Source organism: Anomalospiza imberbis, unplaced genomic scaffold (genome assembly GCF_031753505.1).
Source record: "Anomalospiza imberbis isolate Cuckoo-Finch-1a 21T00152 unplaced genomic scaffold, ASM3175350v1 scaffold_65, whole genome shotgun sequence".
Classification (NCBI taxonomy): Eukaryota; Metazoa; Chordata; class Aves; order Passeriformes; family Viduidae; genus Anomalospiza; species Anomalospiza imberbis.
The window spans coordinates 577,983-604,459 of NW_027100262.1; the positions used below are offsets into that span (position 1 = coordinate 577,983).

The 26,477-nt window shown below is 53.8% G+C and overlaps 1 protein-coding gene and 1 long non-coding RNA gene across 2 annotated transcripts in view; one reads left to right on the forward strand and one right to left on the reverse strand.

Annotated features, from left to right (window-relative positions):
• Nucleotides 1-542: 542 nt before the first annotated feature.
• Nucleotides 543-3,003, forward strand: LOC137467466 (uncharacterized). The gene is made up of 3 exons (XR_010995514.1): nt 543-1,788; nt 2,338-2,373; nt 2,498-3,003. It is a non-coding gene; the product is annotated as an uncharacterized lncRNA (long non-coding RNA).
• A 12,724-nt stretch (nt 3,004-15,727) lies between these two features.
• Nucleotides 15,728-26,477, reverse strand: part of PFAS (phosphoribosylformylglycinamidine synthase) — a 53,338-nt gene continuing 42,588 nt past the window's right edge. The window contains exons 20-23 of the mRNA XM_068178964.1: nt 25,596-25,710; nt 22,992-23,132; nt 17,900-18,061; nt 15,728-16,088 (exon numbers count right to left, since the gene is read on the reverse strand). Of these exons, the coding sequence (XP_068035065.1) occupies nt 15,754-16,088; nt 17,900-18,061; nt 22,992-23,132; nt 25,596-25,710 (753 nt within the window). The 3' untranslated portion in view covers nt 15,728-15,753. The remainder of the gene's footprint in view (nt 16,089-17,899; nt 18,062-22,991; nt 23,133-25,595; nt 25,711-26,477) is intronic.

Here is a 26,477-nt window from a genome sequence, read left to right on the forward strand (position 1 = left end):
CTTTATCTCTGCTCCTTTGTTTTCCCCATATGGAATGTAGTGTGGAGATTGTTTACGTAAAGTAATTATTTAATAAGAGTCTAGTGAAAGTTGTTTAAGTCCAAAAACCAATCAGATCCAGCCGTGTCTCGGACTCTCAGCAGAGAGTCAGGAGTTTATTAATTAGTTAGATAAGTAAGTAAGAAGAAAGTAGGTAGAATAGTACAGCATCTCTTTAAAGAAAAAATTAATGTAACATAGTTTTAATAAAGCTTTCTTTCAGCCTTCTGATCTAGAACCAGACATTGTCATTCCTTCCCAGATCCGGGGTTCACCACGTTTTACTGCAGTAGGTAGGGACAGCGAGAATCTCATTCATCCGTTCACTGACAGTTCAGGACCCTGCAGACACGTCCCCAGTTCCCCTCCAAGGTGACCTCAGCACAGCAGTGACCTCACAGCTCTTGTCCGTCTGCTCAGGAATCCCCCACAGGGACACTCTGCTCTCTCCTCCATGGACACAAAGCAGCAAAACATCCCAGGAAAATCTTCCCCCGTGGGCCCTGCGGCTCCTTGGGTGAGCTCCAGAGCAAACAGTCAAGGCAGTGGCCTGGAATGTTTTCCCAGCTGGCCCACACTTGTCTGCAGGATCCACATTGTCCCTGGGCCAAGAGAGGTGCAGAAGCCTTCACTAATGTCCTGGAATGTCCAACAGGAATCACAGCCATGGACAGCTCTCGGGAAGCACTGCACCGTGGATTTTCCTTCCTGGAAGGCCAAGATTGAGGATGTCCTCCTGGTGCCCCAGGGCCTGGCTGAACAGGGCTTGCCAGAGATGCTGGCAGGGGACCAACAGCCCTCCTCCTCACAGGGCACCTCTGTTACCCCAGTCAGCTCCAAGCGGCTGCCTGGGGACAGGTGCCCACTTCCCCATGGCCCCTGGGTTGGGCCCATCCTGCTCAGGGCCAGCGCTGGCCTTGGTTCAGGGCCAGGGCCATGACCCAGCTGCTCTGGGAGGGCTCCGTGGCTGCAGGGGTGACAGGATGAGGGGCAGGGCAGGGCACATTCCCCTCTGGACACTGCTCTGGGGATGGAGCTGGGATGGGTTTGGCACCTGCAGGGAAAGGGATCTCGGGTTGTGTGGATGTGGGAATTGTCCCTGCTGAGCCATTGCCCGGCCCCAGCCTTGTCTGCAGGTGATCAGCATGGCCCAGTGCTCCCCAGTGTCTCCAGGGACTGGAGATGCCAATCACCCCCCTGATCCCATGTCCCTCGTTCCCCTTGTTCCCCCACATGTTGGGTTTGGGGCCGAGCTCAGCTCTGGGCTGTCCCAGAGGGAAAGCTCTGGGAGGGAAGGGGCAGCCGGAGATGGGGGATCTGGCTCTGGGGGCTGTTGGAGGATGGATTGGGTTGGACTGGGGGCTGTCCCCACAGGGTCCCCAGATGCCTTTGGCTCCCTGCCTGCCCCCCCTGGCCCCCCAGGTGCCTGTGCCCCTCCAGGGACAACTGCCCCATGCAGGAAGCTGGAGGGATGCCGGGCAAGGGGGCTGGACCCGTTCCACAGGTGGGGTGGGGTGGACACTGGGCCAGGGCTGGGCTGGTGGCCAGGTCTGGGGGCTGTGCCAAGCCGGGCTTTGGCCTGGGGGCTGGCAGGGAGGGTGCAGGGAGGAGCCCCGGCAGGGATAAAGGTGCTCGTCACCTGCTGCAGCCTCACCCAGCGCTGCCCAGAGCGAGAGGAAGATGAAGGTGGCTGTGCTCGGCGTGGCCCTGCTCTTCTCCATCCTGCTGTGCCCCCCCGCTCAGGCCAGGGTGAGGCACCCGCCAAACGCCGTCCCCCCATCCTGCCCTTTCTGGCCTCCCACCCCACCCTTTTGCTGCCTCCTCTGTGTCCCATCCAGGGTCCCCAGTCGCCCTCCCTCTGACCATTCCCAAGGCCTTTCCTTCCGTGTCCCCCCTCAATCCTTTGCCTTTCTTCCTGGCCATGGCAGTGGGGTCCCCCTGGACAATTCCCTGACTCACCCTCCACTCCCACAGCATCTCCCAGTCCCGTGGGTTTTTTCCCCTCCTGTCCTCGTTCTTCTGTCCCCACCGAGCCCCTCCCCTGCACTCCCGTGGCCCTGCACCGCAATTCCTTTCTCCTCCCCTGTGCCTTACACCCTGCTCCTTCCACCCCCCAGCCCTGTCCCCTGGGTCCTCAGCTGAGCCCAGATCAGTGTCTTTGGGTCTCCCCCGGCTCAAACAGATCTCCTTGGAGGCTGTGAATTCCCATCCCTCTGCCTGCGCCCTGCTCCCTGCACCCATGTGCCCCCACAGCCCCACCAGGTCCAGCCCAGAGCCAGCCTTTGTTCTCCTTTCCAGGCACTCCTGGAAGGAACCCAAGATGATCTCCGGGAGGTGAGTGGGGTGCTGGCATTGGAGGGCATCCCCTCAGGGAACTGGGGGGCAGTTCAGTGCCCCTATCCCTTGCTGGCACCGGGGACATCCCAGTGGCCAGCGAGGTCTCCTGGTCTCTCTGCAGGTGGATTTAGGTGATGTCGTGGACCTGGAGACGCCTCTGGTGGGTACCACGAGTTCTGCTGCAGTCAATCCCTCCCCTTTCATGGCCACCAGAGCCCAGGCCATCCCAGTTTGTCCCAGCGCAGCCCAGCGCACCCCTAGTGTCCCCCCAGACACCAGCCTGCCCCACGGCTCCTCCCCAGGGAGCCCTTTGCCCAGGGCCCCTGCTGCATTCCCATCCCTGTCAGCCCAGGACCCCCTGGATGAGCCAGGACGCAGCCCCTGCCCCGGCTGTGCCCCTTGGCCAGGAGCCCAGTGCTTCTGGGCAGGAGCACAGCAGCTCCTGTGCCCCACTGCTGCCGCAGCCCCCTCCCCAAGGCCCCCCCTGCTCTCCCCTGCCTCCCAGCCCAGCCCAGTGCCCCCAGTGTGTCTCTAACGCTGCCTCTGTCCCCAGCCCAATCTGGATGAAAGGCTGGAGACTCTTCTGCGGGTGAAGCGCCTGGCTGCCGCTCTGAAGGCCTAGGTGAGCCGTGCCTGCAGGGACAGGGTGGGGACAAAGCCCATCCGTGGCCCAGTGGGCACCAGAGGTGGTCACCTTCTGGGCTTTGTCTTTCAGGGTGAGAAGGAGCAGTGTCCTTTTCCTCTCCAGTGCCATGAGGAGATGATCATCCCTGGAGGAACCCCCTGACCCCTCTGAACCCTGGGCCATTTCCCCTCAATCATCAGTCATCAGTAATCAATAAACCCTTTCAGCAAAGCTTTGCTCTGTGTCCGTGTGTGTCCATGGCTCTGGATTTCCTCCTTTCCAGTGCTCCAGGGAAGTCAGGCCGGGTCCGGGCTCTGCTGCCTTGGCACAGCCCGTGCTCTCTCCCAGACAAATTGTGTGCTGGGGGTTGTGCAGGCTCCAGGGGGAGTGGGTTGAGTCGGTGGGTGGGTGTGCAGGTGGTGAGAAAGGCTGCACTTCGCCACGAGTGCGGTAGGAATGGCCTGGCACCGATGAAAAGGAAACAATTAAATTCATACCAAGGTCTCTTTTAAACCTTTTTTCCCCGAGAATTCTTTATTCACTCCAAAGGATTTCATGGTTCAAAACATCTTAATATGTCAAAAGCATGTTGTAATTATTAATTGGTCCTGAAATGTGGCTCCCTGGCGGGATGGGGCTGTTGGGTCTGTCTCCAGGGCTCTGCAGGGCTGTGGGGTCTCCTCTCTGAGGGGCCCTACACGGTCACCTGTAGTGCCTGGCCACGGTGGGGTAGAGCCATGGCGGCGTCCAGGAAAATGGTCAGTGGTTCTCCCTGGCTCTGGGGTCATTCATTCCTGGCTGCCAGATCCATCGGCTCCAGCAGGATGTGGGGGAATTTTGGGCTGGGCCGGGTGGATCAGTTGTCCCTGGTTGTCCTGGGAGCTCACCAGGGGCTCGGTCGTGTTCGCTGACTCCAGCTCCAGCACTGAAGGAACTGCTGGTGCTGGCACCAGCCCGGGGAAGGCTCACAGCAGAGCTGGCACAGGGCATTGCCCGGGCAGAGGGGCAGGGAAAATGTCCTGGCCACGAGCAGCAGAACGGCGAGAAACCCCCTGGCACAGGAGTTCCCCTCCCCAGCAAGTTTGAGGCAGATTCGGGTCACATCCCTGCTGTGCTGGCAGTGAAATTCTGAGCACGGGGCACACAGGGGTCTTCTCCACGGGGCTCCCAGGCAGCACCGAGATGCTGTGGGGGAGCTGAGCCCTGCCTGAGGGCACACTCAGCCCAGCAGGAGCCCTGGGCAAAGGACGAATGTCCCAAAGACAGGATGCTGTGCTCAGTTCCAGCCCCGCAGCCCCGCAGCGCCCGCAGCCTGGCTTGGGCTGCTGAGGCACAAAGGCCAAGCCCTGGCTGCAGGGCCTGGGAAGGTGGATCCGCTTCCTTCCCTGTGGCTCAGGGCTCTCTCTCGTGGCAGGGCCATGTGGGGTGCTCTACTGGACGAGGAATGTCATAGGTGGATCGTGAGGCGATTGGCTCTTGCCATTAGGGGATGACTGTGGTGTGAACATCAGGAAAAGCTTTAGTGGTGCACAGTTATGTTATTGTAGTTTAGATGTCCTCTGTTCTCCCCACTGTTCCCTTTCCCCACCTCTGTACTGTTGCCATCAGACAGCCTGGGGTGTCCAGGACAGGTGTCCAGGCACATGTGCCCCTTCCACAGGGCAGCTGGCAATGGAAAAGCTTGGTGCTCAGGGGGTGCAGCCTGGCAACACCTGACCTCCAAGCAAGTCACAAGGAAGCAATCTCCAACGATAAACGGCCAGGAAGAGCTGCCTGGCAGGCTTTGGGAGTGGCCAGGGCTGGCTGATGCAATCCCCAGGGCTACACAAGACTGAGCATCCATCTTGAAGACGAAGCCGCCACGCGGTACCCACGAGGGCAGTTCCCAGCGCTGCGAGTTTTTCCTCATGTCGTCCTTTTGTTGTATTTTGGTTAAGGTTTAACAAACCTCTTACATTTTCAAAGTGAGCAGTTGTCTGTCCCAAGTAAAAAGGAAGGAATGTTTCTTCCTTGTGTCTTTGAAGAGAGAGCTTTGAAAATCAAAGCTCTGAAGGGCTTTCTTTTTGACCAGCAGGCTGCCGGTTTGAAGCTCGCCCAGAGCCAAGGATTGGCAGCCCAAGGTGCTCTGGTTGCCTCCCAGCCTCGCCAGGGCCCGTGGCATCGCCCACCACGGGCTGTCCCCCACGGCCCCTGCCCCGTGCCTGTTGCTCTGCTGCTCTGGACACCCATTTCTCTTCCCCACTCTGCTCTCCTGGGTGCCATTCCGTGACTCAGCTCTTGCAGCGCCGCTGAGCCCCCAGCCGATGCTTTTCAAGGGCCAGGATCAGGTTCCACTCGCCATTAGGTTTCTGCCCTGGTCAGATGGGACTGTTCAAGGGGGAGTGAGGCTTGCTGAGCAGTCCTTTGCTCTCCGGGCGCTGACCAGCTCTTGGAAGGCTATTATTATCATCGCTTCATTGAAGGGACGGGACCACAGCTGGGCTGAGAACCTTTTATTGCTCAGACAAAACTCAGTCTCAGAGGCCGTGAGATTTTAAAGGAGCGAGCAGTCAGCCACAACTCAAAGCAGTCACAAGTTCCTCGTTACAAGGCAATGTAGAACTTTCTAATCCAATTTCTAACCCTTTTATAGGGTTTTTTAAGAACATGCCCCGTCTATCCCCAGTTGGTCAGTAACAAGTTGTTACCCTGCATTGATTGCTGACTCAAACCCCTGATGTGTACGTGCAGGAAAAGTTGTTTGTGAGAGATAATTTCATTTTTTGATCTAACGGTGTAAAACCAGGTTATACAGGTGGCTAGTGTTTATCACAGTCCCAGAGCTCTTTCTCAGGGAAAGCAGGTTGGTTTCCAGAACCCTAGAGCTCTTTCTCAGGAAAAACAAGTTGATTTTCACTGCTCCAGAGCGCTGTTCTCACAAAGAGCTGTCAGCTTTCTCACGGCTTCTGTCGGCTCCAGTGAGGATTCAGTTTGTCGGCCTTTGGCCTGCTGTTCCACGACCACAGAAAGCATCATTCTATTCCCAAGAAATAAAAGTTGCCACCGAGTTTATTTTGCTTTTCTAACCTGTCACCTTTACTTACTTCGACAGCAATGCAGATCCTTTTAACCAAGGGGCTACTACTACACGTACCCACAGGTGCTTCTACTATAACACTGAAACTCTCCGCTTACTCTGTACATTTACACCCTACGTTATAAACCCTTCATCTTCTTACAGTTCCTCACTTACTTCAGGCATAGTCTTACTCACAACTACAGAAACATAAGTTTATGATTTTTCAGCTTAACGTCTGCATATTTTATTACATCTTTTTATTATTTATTTTTTATTATTATGTATATATTATTTATTTATGTTTTTAACATTTATTCCATCAGTCCAAGCTTCTTCCCAGGCTGCAAACCAAACCCTTGTGTGACTGTGGGAGTTCCTCTCTTTCCATTTCCTGCAGAAGGGAACCGGGCAGTCGCAGGGGATGTGATGTTGTCGTTGCTGCCCCGTCACGGCCCCGGTGGCCACCTGCTGTTCTTGGACCCCGCAGCAGCCCCACAAGGGCAGGATCCTTGGGGGGTCCCCGGCAAGACAAACAGCTCTTTCACCTTCTGCACTGCCAAAAGCCCACAGGCTCCTGGATGGGTCCGGGATGTCCCAGCCAAGGGTGAACGGAGCCCCCGGGCCAGTCCCACCAGGGGGCTTTGGCCACTCCTTCCCAGTGAGACCTTCCTGGGCCTCCAGCACACACAGCCGGTGGCATCCTGCTGTCCCTCCAGAAACAGGGATGGGTTCTGCCTCTTTGCAATGGGGCTTTCCCAGCACACTCTGCACCAGTGCCCGCCAGAGACACATCCTTGGTGCTGCCTTGGGGCTGCTGTGTCCCATGTGAAACAGAGCAAAAATTTAACAAGGTGGAAATCTATTTAAATTTAATGAAGTGTGCTACCTCAAAGTAAAATATGCTGTTTAATGTAGTGACTTTGCAGCACTAGTAAAACTGCCCCAACTAAAGAGAAAGAATGCAAATTCCCAAGCTGAAGAGAGAAGAGATAAGAGAAGCTCCTCAAACCTTGAAACAAAAAGGGCAGAGTGACCCAGGAGTTCTTTCTGTAATTTCTGATTTTAAAACTGGCTACAAGTGTAAGGCGAAATCAGCAGAGTGAATATGCGTGAACCTATTGTGAAATTCTATACAGATGTAAACTAGTAAAGAAACATAGAAAGAGATCAGGAGTTCTCAAGGCCACGCACGTCCTTTGAAGGGGAGTGATCCCCACATGTGTCCAGTGCTGTAATAAACATACCGTGCCTACAACTCTTTATAGGAATTGCCAACTTTTAATTTTTCATCCGCGATTCACACGGCCACTGACCCAGCCACGCCAGGAGCCCTGGCTGTGCCTTTTGGATGCCAGCATGGACACAGGGCCCCTCTGTTGCTGCTCAGGGAAGGGATTGGTGGGGTTTGTTCCAGCCAAGCACAAGAGCCCGGAGCAGGGTGCCCAGACTGAGCAGCCCTTCTGCTCTGCCCCACCGACACTGGAGCAGGAGTTCTCCTGCAGAAATGCTTGGGGGCCTTTGGGTTTCCTTCCAGGTTCTGCAGCAGAGCTTCCCCACCCCTGGGAAGTTCTCTGTTCCCCATGTCCAAGCCCCAGTGCTACAGACAGAACTGGGTGGTGACACAAGGGCTGTGCCACCAGCGCCTTTCCCTGGAGCAGGAAAAGTCCGGCTCTTCCCTGTGAGACTGTGGTTGAGAGCAGAGGGAAAACTCATCCTTCCTGAAAGGCTGCACGACCACAGGAACAGATTCTGCCAAAATGAGACAGAGCCCTGGGGGAAGCAGGGACATTCCCATGGGACCCCCAGAGCTGGGCGCCAATCCAGCTGCACTGGGAGCCTCCGTGCGTGTCCAGCTCATTCTCCCCGGGCTGTTGGCACGTGACCAGTGGCTGTCCAATGCCACCCCATGACTGGCACTGATCTCCAGGAAGCCTGGAGCTCTCCTTGGCCAAAGTTCCCCAATTCGGACCCTGCAGACACGTCCTCAATTCCCCTCCAAGGTGACCTCAGCACAGCAATGACCTCACAGCTCTTGTCCGTCTGCTCAGGAATCCCCCACAGGGACACTCTGCTCTCTCCTCCATGGGCACAAGGCAGCAAAACTCCCCAGGAAAATCTTCCCCCATGGGCCCTTGGGTGAGCTCCAGAGCAAACAGTCAAGGCAGTGGCCTGGAATGTTTTCCCAGCTGGCCCACACTTCTCTGAAGGATCTACATTGTCCCTGGGCCAAGAGAGGTGCAGAAACCTTCACTAATGTCCTGGAATGTCCAACAGGAATCACAGCCATGGACAGCTCTCAGGAAGCACTGAACCATGGATTTTCCTTCCTGAAAGGCCAAGATTGAGGATGTCCTCCTGGTGCCCCAGGGCCTGGCTGAACAGGGCTTGTCAGAGATGCTGGCAGGGGACCAACAGCCCTCCTCCTCACAGGGCACCTCTGTTTGCCCAGTTAGTTCCGAGTGGCTGCCTGGGACGAGTGCCCGCTGGCCCGTCACCCTCAGGGTGGGCCCATCCTGCCCTGGGCCAGCGCTGGCCTGCGCCCGGGGCCAGGGCATTGCAGGCACCCTGCATATGGACAAGGGCCTTGGGGAGCTGTGGGCAAGTCCCAGGAAGGGACAGAGCTGGAGTTTGAGCTGTTGGGGAAGGTGAAACAGGAAAGCCCTGTAAATACTATTGCCTGGCGAAAGATTTTGAGAATATGGAATGATGGGCGAGATTGAAATAAAAGCAAGCTTTGGGTTACCAAGCCTTGGTTGCTGAGCAGCTGGAAAACGGCGGCAAGGCCGGCGGAAGGTAATCCCCGGCCGGAGTCCAGGACATCCCTCTGGCTGCCCTGGCTGTCTCGAGACCCTGGCAGGGGGCTGGGAGACCTTGGCACAAAGTCAAAAACACCTGTGGCTTCGATTTCAGCCTGTGGAAAAAGCTGCCAGCGTTGCATGAGGAATTACAAGCCACAAGGGTTTGAGTAGTGTGGTAGTTGAATTTACACAGGGTGGAAAAGCAGAATTTTAGGGTTTTCAAAGAAGGGGACAAGATGGAGGGATTTGGGCGTGTCTTGACTTTTTCTCCTTCTCCTTGCCCTCCATGTCTTGCTGTGATGGTGACACTTTTCTGTTGGTTTAAGGTGGGAATCCAGAGCATCCCTCTGGCTGCCCTGGAAGGTCTGGGACCCTGGCAGGGGGTCAGGAACCCCCCTGTACAGAACCCCGAGAGACACTGTCTCTGATCTCTGTCCATGGAAAAGAGTTTTCAATCTTACAAGATGAATTACAAGCTCTGAGTGTTTGATATAAGTAGTAATTAGTGTGGCACGGGTGCAAAAGTAGAATTTTAGGATTCTAGATAAGGGGTTCAAAGGGGGCAAGATGGAGGAAACTGGGCGTGCCTTGTCCTTTTTCTTCTTCTTCGTGCCCTCCATGTTTCACTGTGGTGTTGGCATTTTTCTCTTGGTTTAGGCTGGGGACACACTGTTCAACATGGGTGATAGGTATTGGCGCATTATTGTAAATATAGCACACGTAGTTTTTGGTATATAATGTTTGTAACATCCCACTGAGGGGCAGAGCCCCGCACGCTGTCCTGCAGGACAGACCTGCTGCAGGTCAGAGAGAAAATATTGTAGATAAGAAAGAATAAACAACCTTGAAAACCAGCACAGACGAATTACGACTCCTTCTTTGGCAGCAGGGCAAGACAGAGACTTTACAATCTCGGGATCATTTCAATATCACAGATCCCGACAAGTGATATCCAGATAAAAGTGAAACAAGGTAAGAGCTGTGTAGCTTTGGACCCAAAACCTGGCCCACGGGTTTGTACTGGGCAAAGACCAGCAAGTGGTTGGAGGTCCTCTAGCAATCTGATACTTCCTCTCCTTAATTGGTGACAAACTGAAATTTGGGATCTGTAAAATGGTGCTGTCGATACACTTGTTCCAGGTGTCAACCTGCACCCAGACCAGCCCTTCTGACTGGGTAGACCTGAGATCTGGAAATTTCAAACCGGACCCCCTTGTCCAACAATGAAGTACACCTGTTGTCTGCAAATTTACCATCCGCCCCCTTAGATCTGGTGGGAAACGAAATCAAACTGGTGACACTGGAGTTTTATAACCAGGGAGTGTTTGAAACGGATGAATGTGTTCATTTGCCCACACACTGGGAGTGATTTATTAAAGAAATGTGGATATTGGTCTAGTACCGATATCCAACTGCAACGGACAAAAACTCTCTTAACAGTTTAAAGTTAGAAAGTGTATGCTTATTGCGGCGCCGGGCGGCGTGCGGGACAGCTCCCAAATACACACCGCACCTTTTAAATTATTAGAGAGTCCTTTTATCCATACAAGCATTGAATACCCAAAATACAAATGCATATTCATAATTTTGGTACATCCCATTCTTTGCTTCGTATGCTAATCATTTCAAAAGCTGTTAAGCATGCGTAGTTTGTTCCTTGAAATGGGTCGGTGGTCCCTTTCATGGGGAGGGGTCCCAAAATGAGGAAGGAAATGAAGTCTTCCTCATTCTGACCTTTCTACCTTTTCAGTGCAAATATGACAAATGAACCTTGGTAGAACTCCCATTCCCTGTCTTCAATTGGTGTCAGAACAGAGGAGACCCACAACTGTGATGCTCCTAAAAGCTATTTGTCAGTTTCTATGTTCTTCATTACAAACCCAGCTAACTAAACATTGTGCTGACAAGCAATCAATTGTTAGTTAACTACTAACTCTTAACTTCATCGAGGCCTACTCATTTATTTTAATTAACTCTAGTAAGGCTTATCTCTAACTAAAACCTTAGCTCCTCTAAAATCTCTAAATCCCTTTGAGTTTATGTTGCAGGAGAACTGGAGCAGGCTGCCAAAGGTGTACAAACATCTCACACCTCATCCAAGCGACTCCTCCTTTGGCAGCGGGGCAAGACAAAGACTTCAAAACCTCGGCATCATTTTGATATCATGGATCCCGACAACGGACATCCAGATAAAATGAAACAAATTTAAGGTAAGAGCTGCCGAGCTTTTGACCCAAAACCTGGCCCACGGGTTTGTACTGGGCAAAGACCAGCAAGTGGTCACGGATTTTACAATCTTGGGAGCATTTCGATATCACGGATCCTGGCAGAGACGCAATGACGGATTTCGGTGCGTTTTTGCAAATGTGACACGCGTAGATTTGGTGTCAAATGCAGCCGGAACGCCGCGGCCAACCTGCGGGACAGAGCTTGGCAGGGCAGAGAATGTTCTAGATCAGGCAAAATAAACACCTGGAGAAGCGGAGCCAGCGTGGATTTGGTATAAAATTCAAACACCACCCCGAGCACGGCCAGAATGCCACGGCCGACGGCAGAGAATGTTCTAGATCAGGCAAAATAAACACCTGGAGAAGTGGAGCCGGCGTGGATTTGGTATAAAATTCAAACACCGCCCCAAGCGCAGCCAGAACACCACGGCCGTGCTGCAGGACAGAGCTCGGCAGGGCAGAGAATGTTCTAGATCAGGCAAAATGAACACCTGGAGAAGGTGAGCTGGCGTGGATTTGGTATAAAATTCAAACACCACCCCGAGCACGGCCAGAACGCCACGGCCGACGGCAGAGAATGTTCTAGATCAGGGAAAATAAACACCCAGAGAAGTGGAGCCGGCGTGGATTTGGTATAAAATTCAAACACCGCCCCAAGCGCAGCCAGAACACCACGGCCGTGCTGCAGGACAGAGCTCGGCAGGGCAGAGAATGTTCTAGATCAGGGAAAATGAACACCTGGAGAAGGTGAGCTGGCGTGGATCTGGTATAAAATTCAAACGCTGCCCCGAGCGCAGCCGGAACGCCACGGCCGACGGCAGAGAATGTTCTAGATCAGGGACAATAGACACCTGGAGAAGTGGAGCCGGCGTGGATTTGGTGTAAAATGCATACACCGCCCCAAGCGTGGTCAGAACACCACGGCCATGCAGTTGGGCAGAGCTCGGCAGGGCAGAGAATGTTCTAGATCAGGGAAAATAAACACCTGGACAAGCGGCGCCGGCGCGCTCCTGCTGCTCCCCACGCTGGCAGCGAGGATCTGGCGCCCCTGGCACGCCCGGAGCCTGGGACGTGGCTTCTGTGGCGGCCCCGGGGCCACCAAAGGCGGCCGCGGCACCGGCAAAGCCGGCAGAGCTGAGGGGACGGGAACGCGGCCACGGGGGAATTGCACGGCTCAAACAGGGGGGATCTGTCAATCAAATGTTAATTAACGTGTAATTAATTAAGGGATTGATTACTGATTATTTTAACTCTAGTGATATTGAATTAATTAAGGGATTGATTGACAGATTAATTTAACTATATTGATATGAACTAATTAAGGGATTGATTGACAGATTAATTTACTTAATATGGAATTAATTAAGCTATTGATTGACAGATTATTTGACTATATTAATATATAATTAATTAAAGGATTGATTGACAGATTCACTAAATTTATATGGAATTAATTAAGGGAATGATTGACAGATTAATTTACTTATTAATATGTAATTAATTAGGCAATTGATTGACAGATTATTTAACTACATAAATATATAATTAATTAAGGGATTGATTGACAGATTAATTTAAATATCTTAATATATAATTAATTAACTGATTGATTGACAGATTCATTGATGTGCAGTTAATTAAGCGATTGATTGACAGATTAATTTAACTGAATTGATATGGAATTAATTAAGTGATTGACAGAATAATTTAACTGAATTGATACGTACTTATTTAACGCATTGATTGACAGATTAATTAATTTATTAATATGGAATTAATTAGGCGATTGATTGACAGATTGATTTACCTTAATTAATATATAATTAATTTAGGGATTGATTAATAATTTAACTGAATTGATATGTAATTAATTAAGGGATTGATTGACAGATGAACTATATTAATATGTAATAAATTAAGGGATTGATTGACAGACTAATTTAACTTAATTAATATGGAATTAATTAAGGGAGTGATTGTCAGATTAATTAAATTAATTGATACGTAATCAATTAGGAAACCATTTGCTGTTAGAGATAATTAGAGCCGGAGGAAATGGGGACACAGAAGTCACTCAGGTGTCACTCAGGTGTCACTCAGGTGTCACAGGTGTCATACTGGGATCTGTTACTGGGAGTACTGGGAGCACTGGGAGCACTGGGATCTCTTACTGGGATCATTGGGAGCACTGGGAGCTGTTACTGGGAGTACTGGGAGCACTGGGAGCTGTTACTGGGATCTCTTACTGGGAGCACTGGGAGCTGTTACTGGGATCTCTTACTGGGAGCACTGGGAGCTGTCACTGGGAGCACTGGGAGCTGTTACTAGGAGCACTGGGAGCTGTTACTGGGATCTCTTACTGGGAGCACTGGGATCGGTCACTGGGAGCACTGGGAGCTGTCACTGGGAGCACTGGGAGCTGTTACTAGGAGCACTGGGAGCTGTTACTGGGATCTCTTACTGGGAGCACTGGGATCTCTTACTGGGAGCACTGGGAGTTGTTACTGGGAGCATTTGGAGCACTGGGACCTTGCACTGGGAGCACTGGGAGCACTGGGAGCACTGGGAGCACTGGGATCTCTTACTGGGAGTACTGGGATCTCTTACTGGGAGCACTGGGAACACTGGGAGCTTTCACTGGGAGCTGTCACTGGGAGCACTGGGAACACTGGGAGCTTTCACTGGGAGCTGTCACTGGGAGCACTGGGAGCACTGGGAGCCGTTACTGGGAGCACTGGGAGCTGTTACTGGGAGCCATTACTGGGAGCACTGGGATTTCTTACTGGGAGCACTGGGAGCTGTCACTGGGAGCACTGGGAGCTGTCACTGGGAGCACTGGGAGCTGTTACTTGGGAGCATTTGGAGCACTGGGATCTCTTACTGGGAGCACTGGGATGTCTTACTGGGAGCACTGGGATCTCTTACTGGGAGTACTGGGATCTCTTACTGGGAGCACTGGGAACACTGGGAGCTTTCACTGGGAGCCATTACTGGGAGCACTGGGAGCACTGGGAGCCGTTACTGGGAGCACTGGGAGCTGTTACTGGGAGCCATTACTGGGAGCACTGGGATTTCTTACTGGGAGCACTGGGAGCTGTCACTGGGAGCACTGGGAGCTGTCACTGGGAGCACTGGGATCTCTTACTGGGAGCACTGGGATCTCTTACTGGGAGCACTGGGAGCTGTTACTAGGAGCACTGGGAGCTGTTACTGGGATCTCTTACTGGGAGCACTGGGAGCTGTCACTGGGAGCACTGGGAGCTGTCACTGGGAGCACTGGGAGCTGTTACTGGGAGCATTTGGAGCACTGGGATCTCTTACTGGGAGCACTGGGATCTCTTACTGGGAGCACTGGGAGCCCTGGGAGCTGTTACTGGGAGTACTGGGATCTCTTAGTGGGAGCACTGGGAGCACTGGGAGCTGTTACTAGGAGCACTGGGAGCTGTTACTGGGATCTCTTACTGGGAGCACTGGGAGCTGTCACTGGGAGCACTGGGAACACTGGGAGCTTTCACTGGGAGCCATTACTGGGAGCACTGGGAGCACTGGGAGCCGTTACTGGGAGCACTGGGAGCTGTTACTGGGAGCCATTACTGGGAGCACTGGGATTTCTTACTGGGAGCACTGGGAGCTGTCACTGGGAGCACTGGGATCTCGCACTGGGAGCACTGGGAACACTGGGAGCTGTCACTGGGAGCACTGGGAGCCATTACTGGGAGCACTGGGGGCCGTTACTGGGAGCACTGGGATCTCTTACTGGGAGCACTGGGAGGGCTGGGGGTGGGGCAGTCCCGCCTCTCCCCCATGTCGGGCTCCTCCCCCAATGAAGTCACGCACCAATCACGCCGTGGTCGCTAATTAATTATTCATTAGGGGCTCTTTATTCATCATTGCTGGCCCCGCCCCCTCCACGGGGTCAAGGGGGCAGTTGGTCACTCAGTAGTCACTCGGTGGTCAGTTGGTCACTGGGGGGTCAAGGGGTCACTCAGTGGTCACTTGGGGGTCAGTGATGGTCAGTGATGGCCAGTGTCCCCAGAGGTGGTCACTCAGTGGTCACCCAGTGGCCAGTGTCCGCAGGGATGATCACTCAGCGGTCAGTGATGGTCACTGTCCCCAGGGGTGGTCACTCAGTGGTCAGTGTCCCCAGGGGTGGTCACTCAGTGGCCAGTGTCCCCAGGGGTGGTCACTCAGCAGTCAATGATGGTCACTGTCCCCAGGGGTGGTCACTCAGCAGTCACTCAGTGGTCAGTGATGGTCACTGTCCCCAGGGGTGGTCACTCAGTGGTCAGTGAGTGGTCAGTGATGGTCACTGTCACAGAGGAGATGTCCAGGGGGTGGTCAGCCAGGCGGTCACTCAGCGGTCACTCAGCGGTCACTTCTCCCCATCTGGCCACTGCAGGGCATTGTGTGGTCAGTGAGTGGTAAGTGAGGGGTCACTCAGTGGTCAGTGAGTGGTCAGTCTCCCCTGGGGGTTGGTCAGTGTCACAGAGGGGGTGTCCAGGGGGTGGTCAGCCAGGTGGTCACTCAGCGGTCACTCAGTCGTCACTTCTCCCCATCTGGCCACTGCAAGGCATTGTGTGGTCACTCAGTGGTCAGTGGGTGGTCAGTGTCACAGAGGGGGTGTCCAGGGGTGGTCAGCCAGGCAGTCACTCAGCGGTCACTCAGCGGTCACTTCTCCCCATCCGGCCACTGCAGGCACCACTCCAGCGCGTTCCGGAACATTCTCAGCCAGGGCCCGTTGCCGGTCTTGCTCCGGCCGTCCGCAGCCGCCGTCCGGCCGGCCCAGGGGCACTGCCAGGCCCGCACTGACCGCTCGGGGTGCGGCATGGCCGCCAGGTGCCGGCCGCAGGGGGACACCAGCGCGGCCACGCCCTGGCCGGAGCCGTTGGGGTTCATGGGGTAGCGCTCGGTGGGGTCACCGCGGTCATCGACGTAGCGCAGCACGGCCAGGCCAGACTGGACACAGCGGTCAAGCGCCGAGGGCGACCGGAACTGGAAACGGCCTGGGGAAAACCAGTTAAACCAGTTAGAGACCAGTTAGAGACCAGTTAGAGACCAGTTAGAAACTGGTTAAACCACTTAGGGATCAGTAATGGTCAGTGGTCACTCCATGGTCATTGATGGAGTGGAGAGTGGCCAGGCCGGACCGGACACAGCGGTCAAGGGCTGAGGATGGCCAGAACTGGAAATGGCCTGGGAAGAAACAGTTAAAAACCAGTTAGAAACCAGTTAAACCAGTTAGAAACCGGTTAGAGACCAGTTAGACCAGTTAGAGACCAGTAAGGGACAGTGGTCACTCCATGGTCATTGATGGAGAGTGGCCAGGCCAGACCGGACACAGCGGTCAAGGGCTGAGGATGGCCAGAAATGGAAACAGCCTGGGAAAAACCAGTTAAACCAATTAGAGACCAGTTAGAAACCGGTTAGAGACCAGTTAGAAACCAGTTAAAGACTGGTTAGAAATTAGTTAAACCAATTAGAGACCAGTTAAACCAGTTAGAAACCAGTTAGGGACCAGTTAGAGACCAGTGAAACCAGTTAGGGACCAGTTAGATACCAATGAAACCAGTTAGAAACCAGTTAGGGACCAGTTAGAGACCAGTGAAACCAGTTAGGGACCAGTTAGATACCAATGAAACCAGTTAGGGACCAGTTAGATACCAGTTAGACCAGTTAGAGACCAGTTAAACCAATTTGAGAGCAGTTAGAGACCAGTTAGGGACCAGTTAGAAACCAGTTAGAGACCAGTTCCAGCCCAGTTCCAGCCCAGTTCCACCAGTTAAACCAGTAACCCCCCAGTATAACCAGTGCTCCCAGTATCCCCCATATCCCCCATCCCCAGCACTCCCAGTGCTCCCAGTATAACCAGTGCTCCCAGTATCACCAATAACTTAGCCCTATAAGCTCTCCCAGTTCCCTCCCAGTCCCTCCCAGTATAACCAGTGCTCCCAGTATCACCAGTACCCCTCATCCCCCAGCTCTCCTAGTATACCCAGTCCCTCCCAGTATAACCAGTGCTCCCAGTATAACCAGTGCTCCCAGTATTGCCAGTACCCCTTATCCCCCAGCTCTCCCAGTATACTCAGTCCCTCCCAGTATACCCAGTGCTCCCAGTATCACCAATAGCTCAGCCCTATCAGCTCTCCCAGTCCCTCCCAGTCCCTCCCAGTATAACCAGTGCTCCCAGTATAACTAGTGCTCCCAGTATCACCAGTACCCCTCATCCCCCAGCTCTCCCAGTATACCCAGTCCCTCCCAGTATAACCAGTGCTCCCAGTATACCCAGTATGCCCAGTTTACCTTCCCTGTGAGCCACCCACAACCCCAGCCACGCCCCGGCCATGCCCCAGTGCCCTCCCAGTATAACCAGTACTCCCAGTATCACCAATAACTCAGCCCTATCAGCTCTCCCAGTCCCTCCCAGTCCCTCCCAGTATAACCAGTGCTCCCAGTCCGTGTGCCACCCAGACGCCCAGCTGCGCCCCGGCCATGCCCCAGTGCCTTCCCAGTATAACCAGTACTCCCAGTATCCCCCATACCCCTAATCCCCCAGCTCTCCCAGTATACCCAGTCCCTCCCAGTATAACCAGTATGCCCAGTTTACCTTCCCCGTGAGCCACCCACAACCCCAGCCACACCCCGGCCATGCCCCAGTGCCCTCCCCATATAACCAGTATACCCAGTATCACCAATAACTCAGCCCTATCAGCTCTCCCAGTCCCTCCCAGTATAACCAGTGCTCCCAGTATCACCAATAACTCAGCCCTATCAGCTCTCCCAGTCCCTCCCAGTATAACCAGTGCTCCCAGTTTACCCTCTCCGTGTGCCACCCAGACGCCCAGCGTTGCCCCGGCCATGCCGCGCAGCAGCACCGCGGGGCCCGGCTCCACGCGCACGGTGGCGAAGCGCGACTCGAAGCGCCCCGAGAGGTTCCGCTCCAGGGCCACCGCCGGCGCCGCATCCTCGGCGCTGTCATCTGCCGGGGAATGTCACCGGGGGGTCACAAGGTGTCACCAAGTGTCACCAGGGGTTGGGGACACCCTGGGGACAGCCCTGGGACAGAAACCCCGAAAGGGAAACCCCAAAGGGACAAAGTTGGGGACACATTTGGGGACACTTTTGGGGATACTGCCACCCCCACCGGGCCCGTGGGGCTGTCACCTGTCATGGGAATGTCACCAGAGTGTCACCAGGTGTCACCAAGTGTCACCAGGGGTTGGGGACACCCTGGGGACAGCCCTGGGACAGAAACCTCAAAAGGGAAACCCCATAGGGACAAAGTTGGGGACACTTCTGGGGACACTGCCACCCCCACCGGGCCTGTGGGGCTGTCACCTGCTGGGGAATGTCACCGGGGCATCACCAGGTGTCACCAAGTGTCACCAGGGGTTGGGGACACCCTGGGGACAGCCCTGGGACAGAAACCCCGAAAGGGAAACCCCAAAGGGACAAAGTTTGGGACACATTTGGGGACACTCCTGGGGACACTTTTGGGGACACTGCCACCCCCACCGGGCCCGTGGGGCTGTCACCTGTCATGGGAATGTCACCAGAGTGTCACCAGGTGTCACCAAGTGTCACCAGGGGTTGGGGACACCCTGGGGACAGCCCTGGGACAGAAACCCCGAAAGGGAAACCCCAAAGGGACAAAGTTGGGGACACTTCTGGGGACACTCCTGGGGACACTTTTGGGGACACTGCCACCCCCACCGGGCCCGTGGGGCTGTCACCTGTCATGGGAATGTCACCAGAGTGTCACCAGGTGTCACCAAGTGTCACCAGGGGTTGGGGACACATCTGGGAACACTCCTGGGGACACTGCCACCCCCACCAGGACCATGGGGCTGTCACCTGCCGGGGAATGTCACTGGGGCGTCACCAGGTGTCACCAAGTGTCACCAGGGGTTGGGGACACCCTGGGGACAGCCCCGGGACAGAAACCCCGAAAGGGAAACCCCAAAGGGACAAAGTTGGGGACACTTCTGGGGACACTCCTGGGGACACTTTTGGGGACACTGCCACCCCCACCGGGCCCGTGGGGCTGTCACCTGTCATGGGAATGTCACCAGAGTGTCACCAGGTGTCACCAAGTGTCACCAGGGGTTGGGGACACATCTGGGAACACTCCTGGGGACACTGCCACCCCCACCAGGACCATGGGGCTGTCACCTGCCGGGGAATGTCACTGGGGCGTCACCAGGTGTCACCAAGTGTCACCAGGGGTTGGGGACACCCTGGGGACAGCCCCGGGACAGAAACCCCGAAAGGGAAACCCCAAAGGGACAAAGTTGGGGACACTTCTGGGGACACTCCTGGGGACACTTTTGGGGACACTGCTACCCCCACCGGGCCCGTGGGGCTGTCACCTGTCATGGGAATGTCACCAGAGTGTCACCAGGGCTTGGGGACATCGAGGGGACACCTTGGGGACAGCCCCGGGACAGCCCCCAAAGGGAAACCCCAAAGGGACAAAGTTGGGGACACTTCTGGGGACACTGCCACCCCCATCGGGCGTGTGGCGCTGTCACCTGCCAGGGAATGTCACCAAGGGTCACCTCAGTGTCACCTCAGGGTCACCAGGGGTTGGGGACAGCCAGGGGACATCGAGGGGACAGCCCCAAAAGGGAAACGCCCAAAGTTGGGGACACTTCTGGGGACACTTTTGGGGACACTGCCACCCCCACTGGACCCATGGGGCTGTCATCTGCCAGGGAATGTCACCAGAGTGTCACCAAGTATCACCAAGGCTTGGGGACATTGAGGGGACACCTTGGGGACAGCCCCAGGACAGAAACCCCGAAGGGAAACCCCACAGGCACAAAGTTGGGGACACTCCTGGGGACACTTCTGGAGATGCCACCACCCCCACCAGGCCTGAGGGGCTGTCACTTGTCATGGGAATGTCACCAAGGGTCACCTCAGTGTCACCTCAGGGTCACCAGGGCTTGGGGACAGGGAGGGGACAGCCCTGGGACAGCCGCCAAAGGGAAACCCCACAGGGACAAAGTTGGGGACACTTCTGGGGACACTTTTGGGGACACTGCCACCCCCACCAGGACCAGAGGGAATGTCACCAGAGTGTCACCAGGGTTTGGGGACATCGAGGGGACAGTGAGGGGACAGCGAGGGGACAACCCCGAAACAGAAACCCCACAGGGATAAAGTTGGGGACACTCCTGGGGACATTGTGGAGATGCCACCACACCCACCGGGCCCGTGGGGCTGTCACCTGTCACGGGAATGTCACCAGAGTGCCACCAAGTGTCACCTCAGTGAAACCAGGGGTTGGGGACAGCCAGGGGACATGGAGGGGACACCTTGGGGACAGCCCCGGGACAACCCCCAACAGGAAACCCCAAAGGGACAAAGTTTGGGACACTCCTGGGGACACCTCAGGTGACCTAGGGGTGACACAGGTGACACCCAGGTGACACAGGTGACATTGAGGTGACACAGGTGACACAGGTGACAGAGGTGTGACACAGGTGACACAGGTGACATTGAGGTGACACAGGTGACACAGGTGACACAGGTGACACAGGTGGCACTGGTGACACACAGGTGACCCAGGTGACATTGAGGTGACACAGGTGGCACTGGTGACACAGGTGTGACACAGGTGACACTGGTGACACTTAGGTCACACAGGTGACACCAAGGTGACACAGGTGGCACAGATAACATTGAGGTGACACAGGTGACCCAGGTGTGACACAGGTGACGCCCCGGTGACCCAGGTGACACAGGTGACACAGGTCACACAGGTGACACTGAGGTCACACAGGTGCCACTCACCTGGCGTTGTCCCCACCCAGCCCAGCAGCGCCATCAGCTGGCAGCCATTGGACACGCCCAGGCTGAAGGTGTCCCCAAGGGCCAGGTGTGACACAGGTGTGACACAGGTGACCCAGGTGTGACACAGGTGACACCCCGGTGACACCGGTCACACAGGTGACCCAGGTGTGACACAGGTGACACCCCAGTGACATTGAGGTCGCACAGGTGACCCAGGTGGGACACAGGTGACACCCCAGTGACATTGAGGTCACACAGGTGACCCAGGTGTGACACAGGTGACGCCCCGGTGACCCAGGTGACACAGGTGACACTGAGGTGACCCAGGTGACCCAGGTGCCACTCACCTGGCGTTGTCCCCACCCAGCCCAGCAGCGCCATCAGCTGGCAGCCGTTGCACATGCCCAGGCTGAAGGTGTCCCCATGGGCCAGGTGTGACACAGGTGTGACACAGATGACCCAGGTGTGACACAGGTGACACCCCAGTGACATTGAGGTCACACAGGTGACCCAGGTGTGACACAGGTGACACCCCAGTGACATTGAGGTCGCACAGGTCACACAGGTGACCCTGGTGACACTGAGGTCACCCAGGTGACACAGGTGACACCCAGGTGACACTGAGGTGACCCAGGTGACACAGGTGCCACTCACCTGGTGCTGTCCCCACCCAGCCCAGCAGCGCCATCAGCTGGCAGCTGTTGCACACGCCCAGGCTGAAGGTGTCCCCAAGGGCCAGGTGTGACACAGGTGTGACACAGGTGACCCAGGTGTGACACAGGTGACACCCCAGTGACATTGAGGTCACACAGGTGACCCAGGTGTGACACAGGTGACACCCCAGTGACATTGAGGTCGCACAGGTGACCCATGTGACACAGGTGACACTGAGGTCACCCGTGTGACACAGGTGACACTGAGGTCACCCAGGTCACACAGGTGACACTGAGGTGACCCAGGTGCCACTCACCTGGCGCTGTCCCCACCCAGCCCAGCAGCGCCATCAGCTGGCAGATGTTGCACACGCCCAGGCTGAAGGTGTCCCCAAGGGCCAGGTGTGACACAGGTGTGACACAGGTGTGACACAGGTGACACCCCAGTGACACCGGTCACACAGGTGACCCAGGTGTGACACAGGTGACACCCCAGTGACATTGAGGTCACACAGGTGACCCAGGTGTGACACAGGTGACACCCCAGTGACATTGAGGTTGCACAGGTGACCCATGTGACACAGGTGACACTGAGGTCACACAGGTGCCACTCACCTGGCGCTGTCCCCACCCAGCCCAGCAGCGCCATCAGCTGGCAGCCGTTGCACACGCCCCGGCTGAAGGTGTCCCCAAGGGCCAGGTGTGACACAGGTGTGACACAGGTGACACTGAGGTCACACAGGTGACACCCCAGTGACATTGAGGTCACACAGGTGACCCAGGTGACCCAGGTGCCACTGAGGTCACCCAGGTGACACAGGTGACACTGAGGTCACACAGGTGACCCAGGTGCCACTCACCTGGCGTTGTCCCCACCCAGCCCAGCAGCGCCATCAGCTGGCAGCCATTGCACACGCCCAGGCTGAAGGTGTCCCCAAGGGCCAGGTGTGACACAGGTGTGACACAGGTGACCCAGGTGTGACACAGGTGACACCCCAGTGACATTGAGGTCACACAGGTGACCCAGGTGTGACACAGGTGACACCCCAGTGACATTGAGGTCACACAGGTGACCCAGGTGTGACACAGGTGACACCCCAGTGACATTGAGGTTGCACAGGTGACCCATGTGACACAGAGGTCACCCAGGTGACACAGGTGACACTGAGGTCACACAGGTGCCACTCACCTGGCGCTGTCCCCACCCAGCCCAGCAGCGCCATCAGCTGGCAGCCGTTGCACACGCCCAGGCTGAAGGTGTCCCCAAGGGCCAGGTGTGACACAGGTGTGACACAGGTGACACTGAGGTCACACAGGTGTGACACAGGTGTGACACAGGTGACACCCCAGTGACATTGAGGTCACACACGTGACCCAGGTGACACAGGTGACACTGAGGTCCCCCAGGTGACACAGGTGACACCCAGGTGACACTGAGGTGACCCAGGTGCCACTCACCTGGCGCTGTCCCCACCCAGCCCAGCAGCGCCATCAGCTGGCAGCCGTTGCACACGCCCAGGCTGAAGGTGTCGGGCCGGTGCCGGAAGCGCTCCAGCTGCGCCCGCGCCGTCGCGTTGAAGCGCACGGCGGCCGCCCAGCCTGGGGGGAAACACGGGAAATTTGGGGGAAAACATCGGGAAATTGGGAAAATCGGGGGGAAAACATGGGGAAATTGGGGAAATCGGGGGGAAAATGGGGAAATTTGGGGGGAAAACATCGGGAAATTAGGAAAATCGGGGGGAAACATCAGGAAATTGGGGGATTTGGTGGAAAATGGGGAAATTTGGGGGGAAATGGGGAAATCTGGGGGGGAAACATCGGGAAATTGGGAAAAACGGGGGGAAGGTGGGGAAATTTGGGGGGAAAATATCCAGAAAATGGGGAAAAATGGGGAAATTTGGCTGAAAACTTTGGGAAATTGGGGAAAAAATGGGGAAATTTGGGGGAAATGGGGAAATTGGGAAAAATGGGGGGAAACATCAGGAAATTAGGGAATTTGGGGGAAGATATGAAAATTTGGGGGGGAAACATCAGGAAATTGGGGAAATCGGGGGGAAAATGGAGAAATTTGGTGGAAAACATTGGGAAATTGGTAAAATCAGGGGGGAAAACATCGGGAAATTGGGGAATTTGGGGGAAAATGGGGAAATTGGGGAAATCAGGGGGAAAATGGGGAAATTTAGGGAATTTGGGGGAAAATGGGGGAAATGGGGAAATTTAGGGGGGAAACATCGGGAAATTGGAAAAATGGGGGGAAGGTGGAGAAATTTGGGGGGAAAATATCGGGAAAATGGGGAAAAATGGGGAAATTTGGGGGAAAACATCAGGAAATTGGGAAAATCGGGGGAAATGGGGAAATTGGGGAAATTGTGGAAAAATGGGGAAATTTGGGGAAAAACATCGGGATATTGGGGAAATCGGGGGAAAAGGGGGAAATTTGGGGGGGAAATATTGGGAAATTGTGGGAAAATGGAGAAATTTGGGGGAAAACTTCAGGAAATTGGGAAAATTGGGGAGAAAATATCAGGAAATTGGGGAATATGGGGGGAAATGGGGAAATTTGGGGGGGAATGGGGAAATTTGGGGGTAAAACGTTGGGAAATTGGGGGGAAATGGGGAAATTTGGGGGAAACTGGGGTAAAAGATGGGGGAAAAGAGAAAAATAATGGGAAATTTTGGGGGGGAAATGGGGAAATTGGGGTAAAAGATGGGGGAAATAATGGGGGAATTTGGGGGGAAATTGGGGAAAATAATGGGAGATTTGGGGGGAAATGGGGAAATAATGGGGAATAATGGGGGAATTGGGGGGAAATGGGAAATAATGTGGAGAAATTGGGAAATAATGGGGAATAATGGGAAAATAATGAGGAATAATGGGGTAAAAATGGAAAATAATGGGGGAATTTGGGGGGAAATTGGGAAAAATATTGGGAAATTTGGGGGAAAATGGGGAAATAATGGGGGAATAATGGGGGAATAATGGGGGAATAATGGGGGAATAATGGGAGAATTGGGAAAATAAAGGAGGGAAAATGGGGAATAATGGGGGAATGGGAAATTTGGGGAAATTGGGGGAATAATGGGGGAATTTGGAGGGAAATTGGGGTAAAAATGGGGAAATAATCAGAAATTTGGGGGGATAATGGAGGAATCATGGAGGAAAATGGGGAAAATAATGGGGTAAAATGGGAAATAATGGGGTAAAAATGGGAAATAATGGGGGATTTGGGGAAAATGGAGAATAGGGGGGACATTGGGATAAAAATGGGGGAAATATTGGGAAATTTGGGGGGAAATGGGGAAATAATGGGCAGAAAATGGGAAATAATGGGGGAATTTGGGGAATAATGGAGAAATTTGGGGGGAAATGGGGAAATTTTTTTTTTTAATTTTCGTGTGATTTTTAGCTATTTTTTCCCCATTTTGGTGAATTTGGGATTTTAGGATTTCGGGGGGTTTTGGGGGGTCATTTTTGGGGTGTTTTGTGGAATTTTGGGGATTTTTGTGGGGGTTTTGGAATTTTTGTGGGATTTTGGGGGGATTTTTGTGGAATTTTTAGGGATTTTTCCCCCCATTTTTGCAGAATATGGGATTTTAGGATTTTGGGGTTTTGGGAGTAATTTGTTAGGTTTTTTTTTGTGGGATACTTTGGGATTTCCCTCCCATTTTTGTGGAATTTGGGATTTTAGGATTTTGGGATTTTTTGGGGGTGATTTTTGAGGGGTTTTTTTTTGTGGAATTTTTGAGGATTTTTTTTTTTAAGTTTTTTTGGGATATTTTGGGGGATTTTTTTGGGTATTTTTGTGGGATTTTTAGCGATTGTTTCCACATTTCTTTGGAATTTGGGATTTTAGGGTTGCGGGGGTTTTTTGGGGGGCTCATTTTTGGGGTTTTTTTTGGTGGAATTTTTTGGGATTTTTTTGGTGGAATTTTTTGGGATTTTTTGGTGGAGTTTTTTGGGATTTTCCTGGAATTCTTTTGGATTTTCTCCCCATTTTTGCAGAATTTGTGATTTGAGGGTTTTGGGGGCTTCTGGGGGGAGTTTTGGGGTCCCAGACTCACCTTTAGCCGAGCCCAGGACGTCGGCGTAGCTGAAGCCGCCCACGAAGACGAGACCCCGGAACCCGTCCAGGGAGGCGGAGCCGGAGCAAAGGTCCTGGGTGGTCACGTCCCACACCTGGGAACCCCGAAAACCCCGGATCAGCGCCCAAAACCGACGCCAAAAAAATCCCAAAAATCCCCCACATGGGAGAGATTCAAAAAAACCCAAAATAATTCCAAAAATATCCCAAAAATACCCAAAAAACCCCCAAAAAAATCTCAAATTAATCCCAAAATAAACCCAAAAACACCCAAAAAACCCCAAAATATCCCAAAAAAAACACAAAAAATGCCTAAAACCCCCTAAAAACCCCAAAAAATCCCCTCAAAAAAACCCCAAAACGGGAGAGATCCTAAAAAAACAAAAAAAAACCTCAAAAAAATCCCAATTAAAAAACCCCAAATGGGAATGATCCCAAAAAAAAAAACCCCAAAAAATCCCCAAAACCCCAAAAAATCCCAAAAAAACCCAAAAAGATCCCCCAAAACACCCACAAAAATCTCCCAAAAAAATCCCTCAGTCCCTAATAATCCAAAAAACCACAAAAAATCTCCCACAAAAATCCCCAAAAAATCCCCCCCAAAAACCCCCCAAAAAACCCAAACCCCCCCAAACAAACCCCAAAAAACCCCAAAACCCCCAAAACCACCAAATAATCCCAAAAATCTCAAAAAAATCCCCAAAAAACCCCAAAAAATCCCCAGAAAATCCCCCCAAAAAACCCAAAAACCCCAAAAGACCCCAAAAATCCGCAAAAAAATCCCCAGAAAATAACCCAAATAACCCCAAAAACCCCCAAATAACAACAAAAAACCCCAAAAACCCCCAAAAACCGCAAAAAA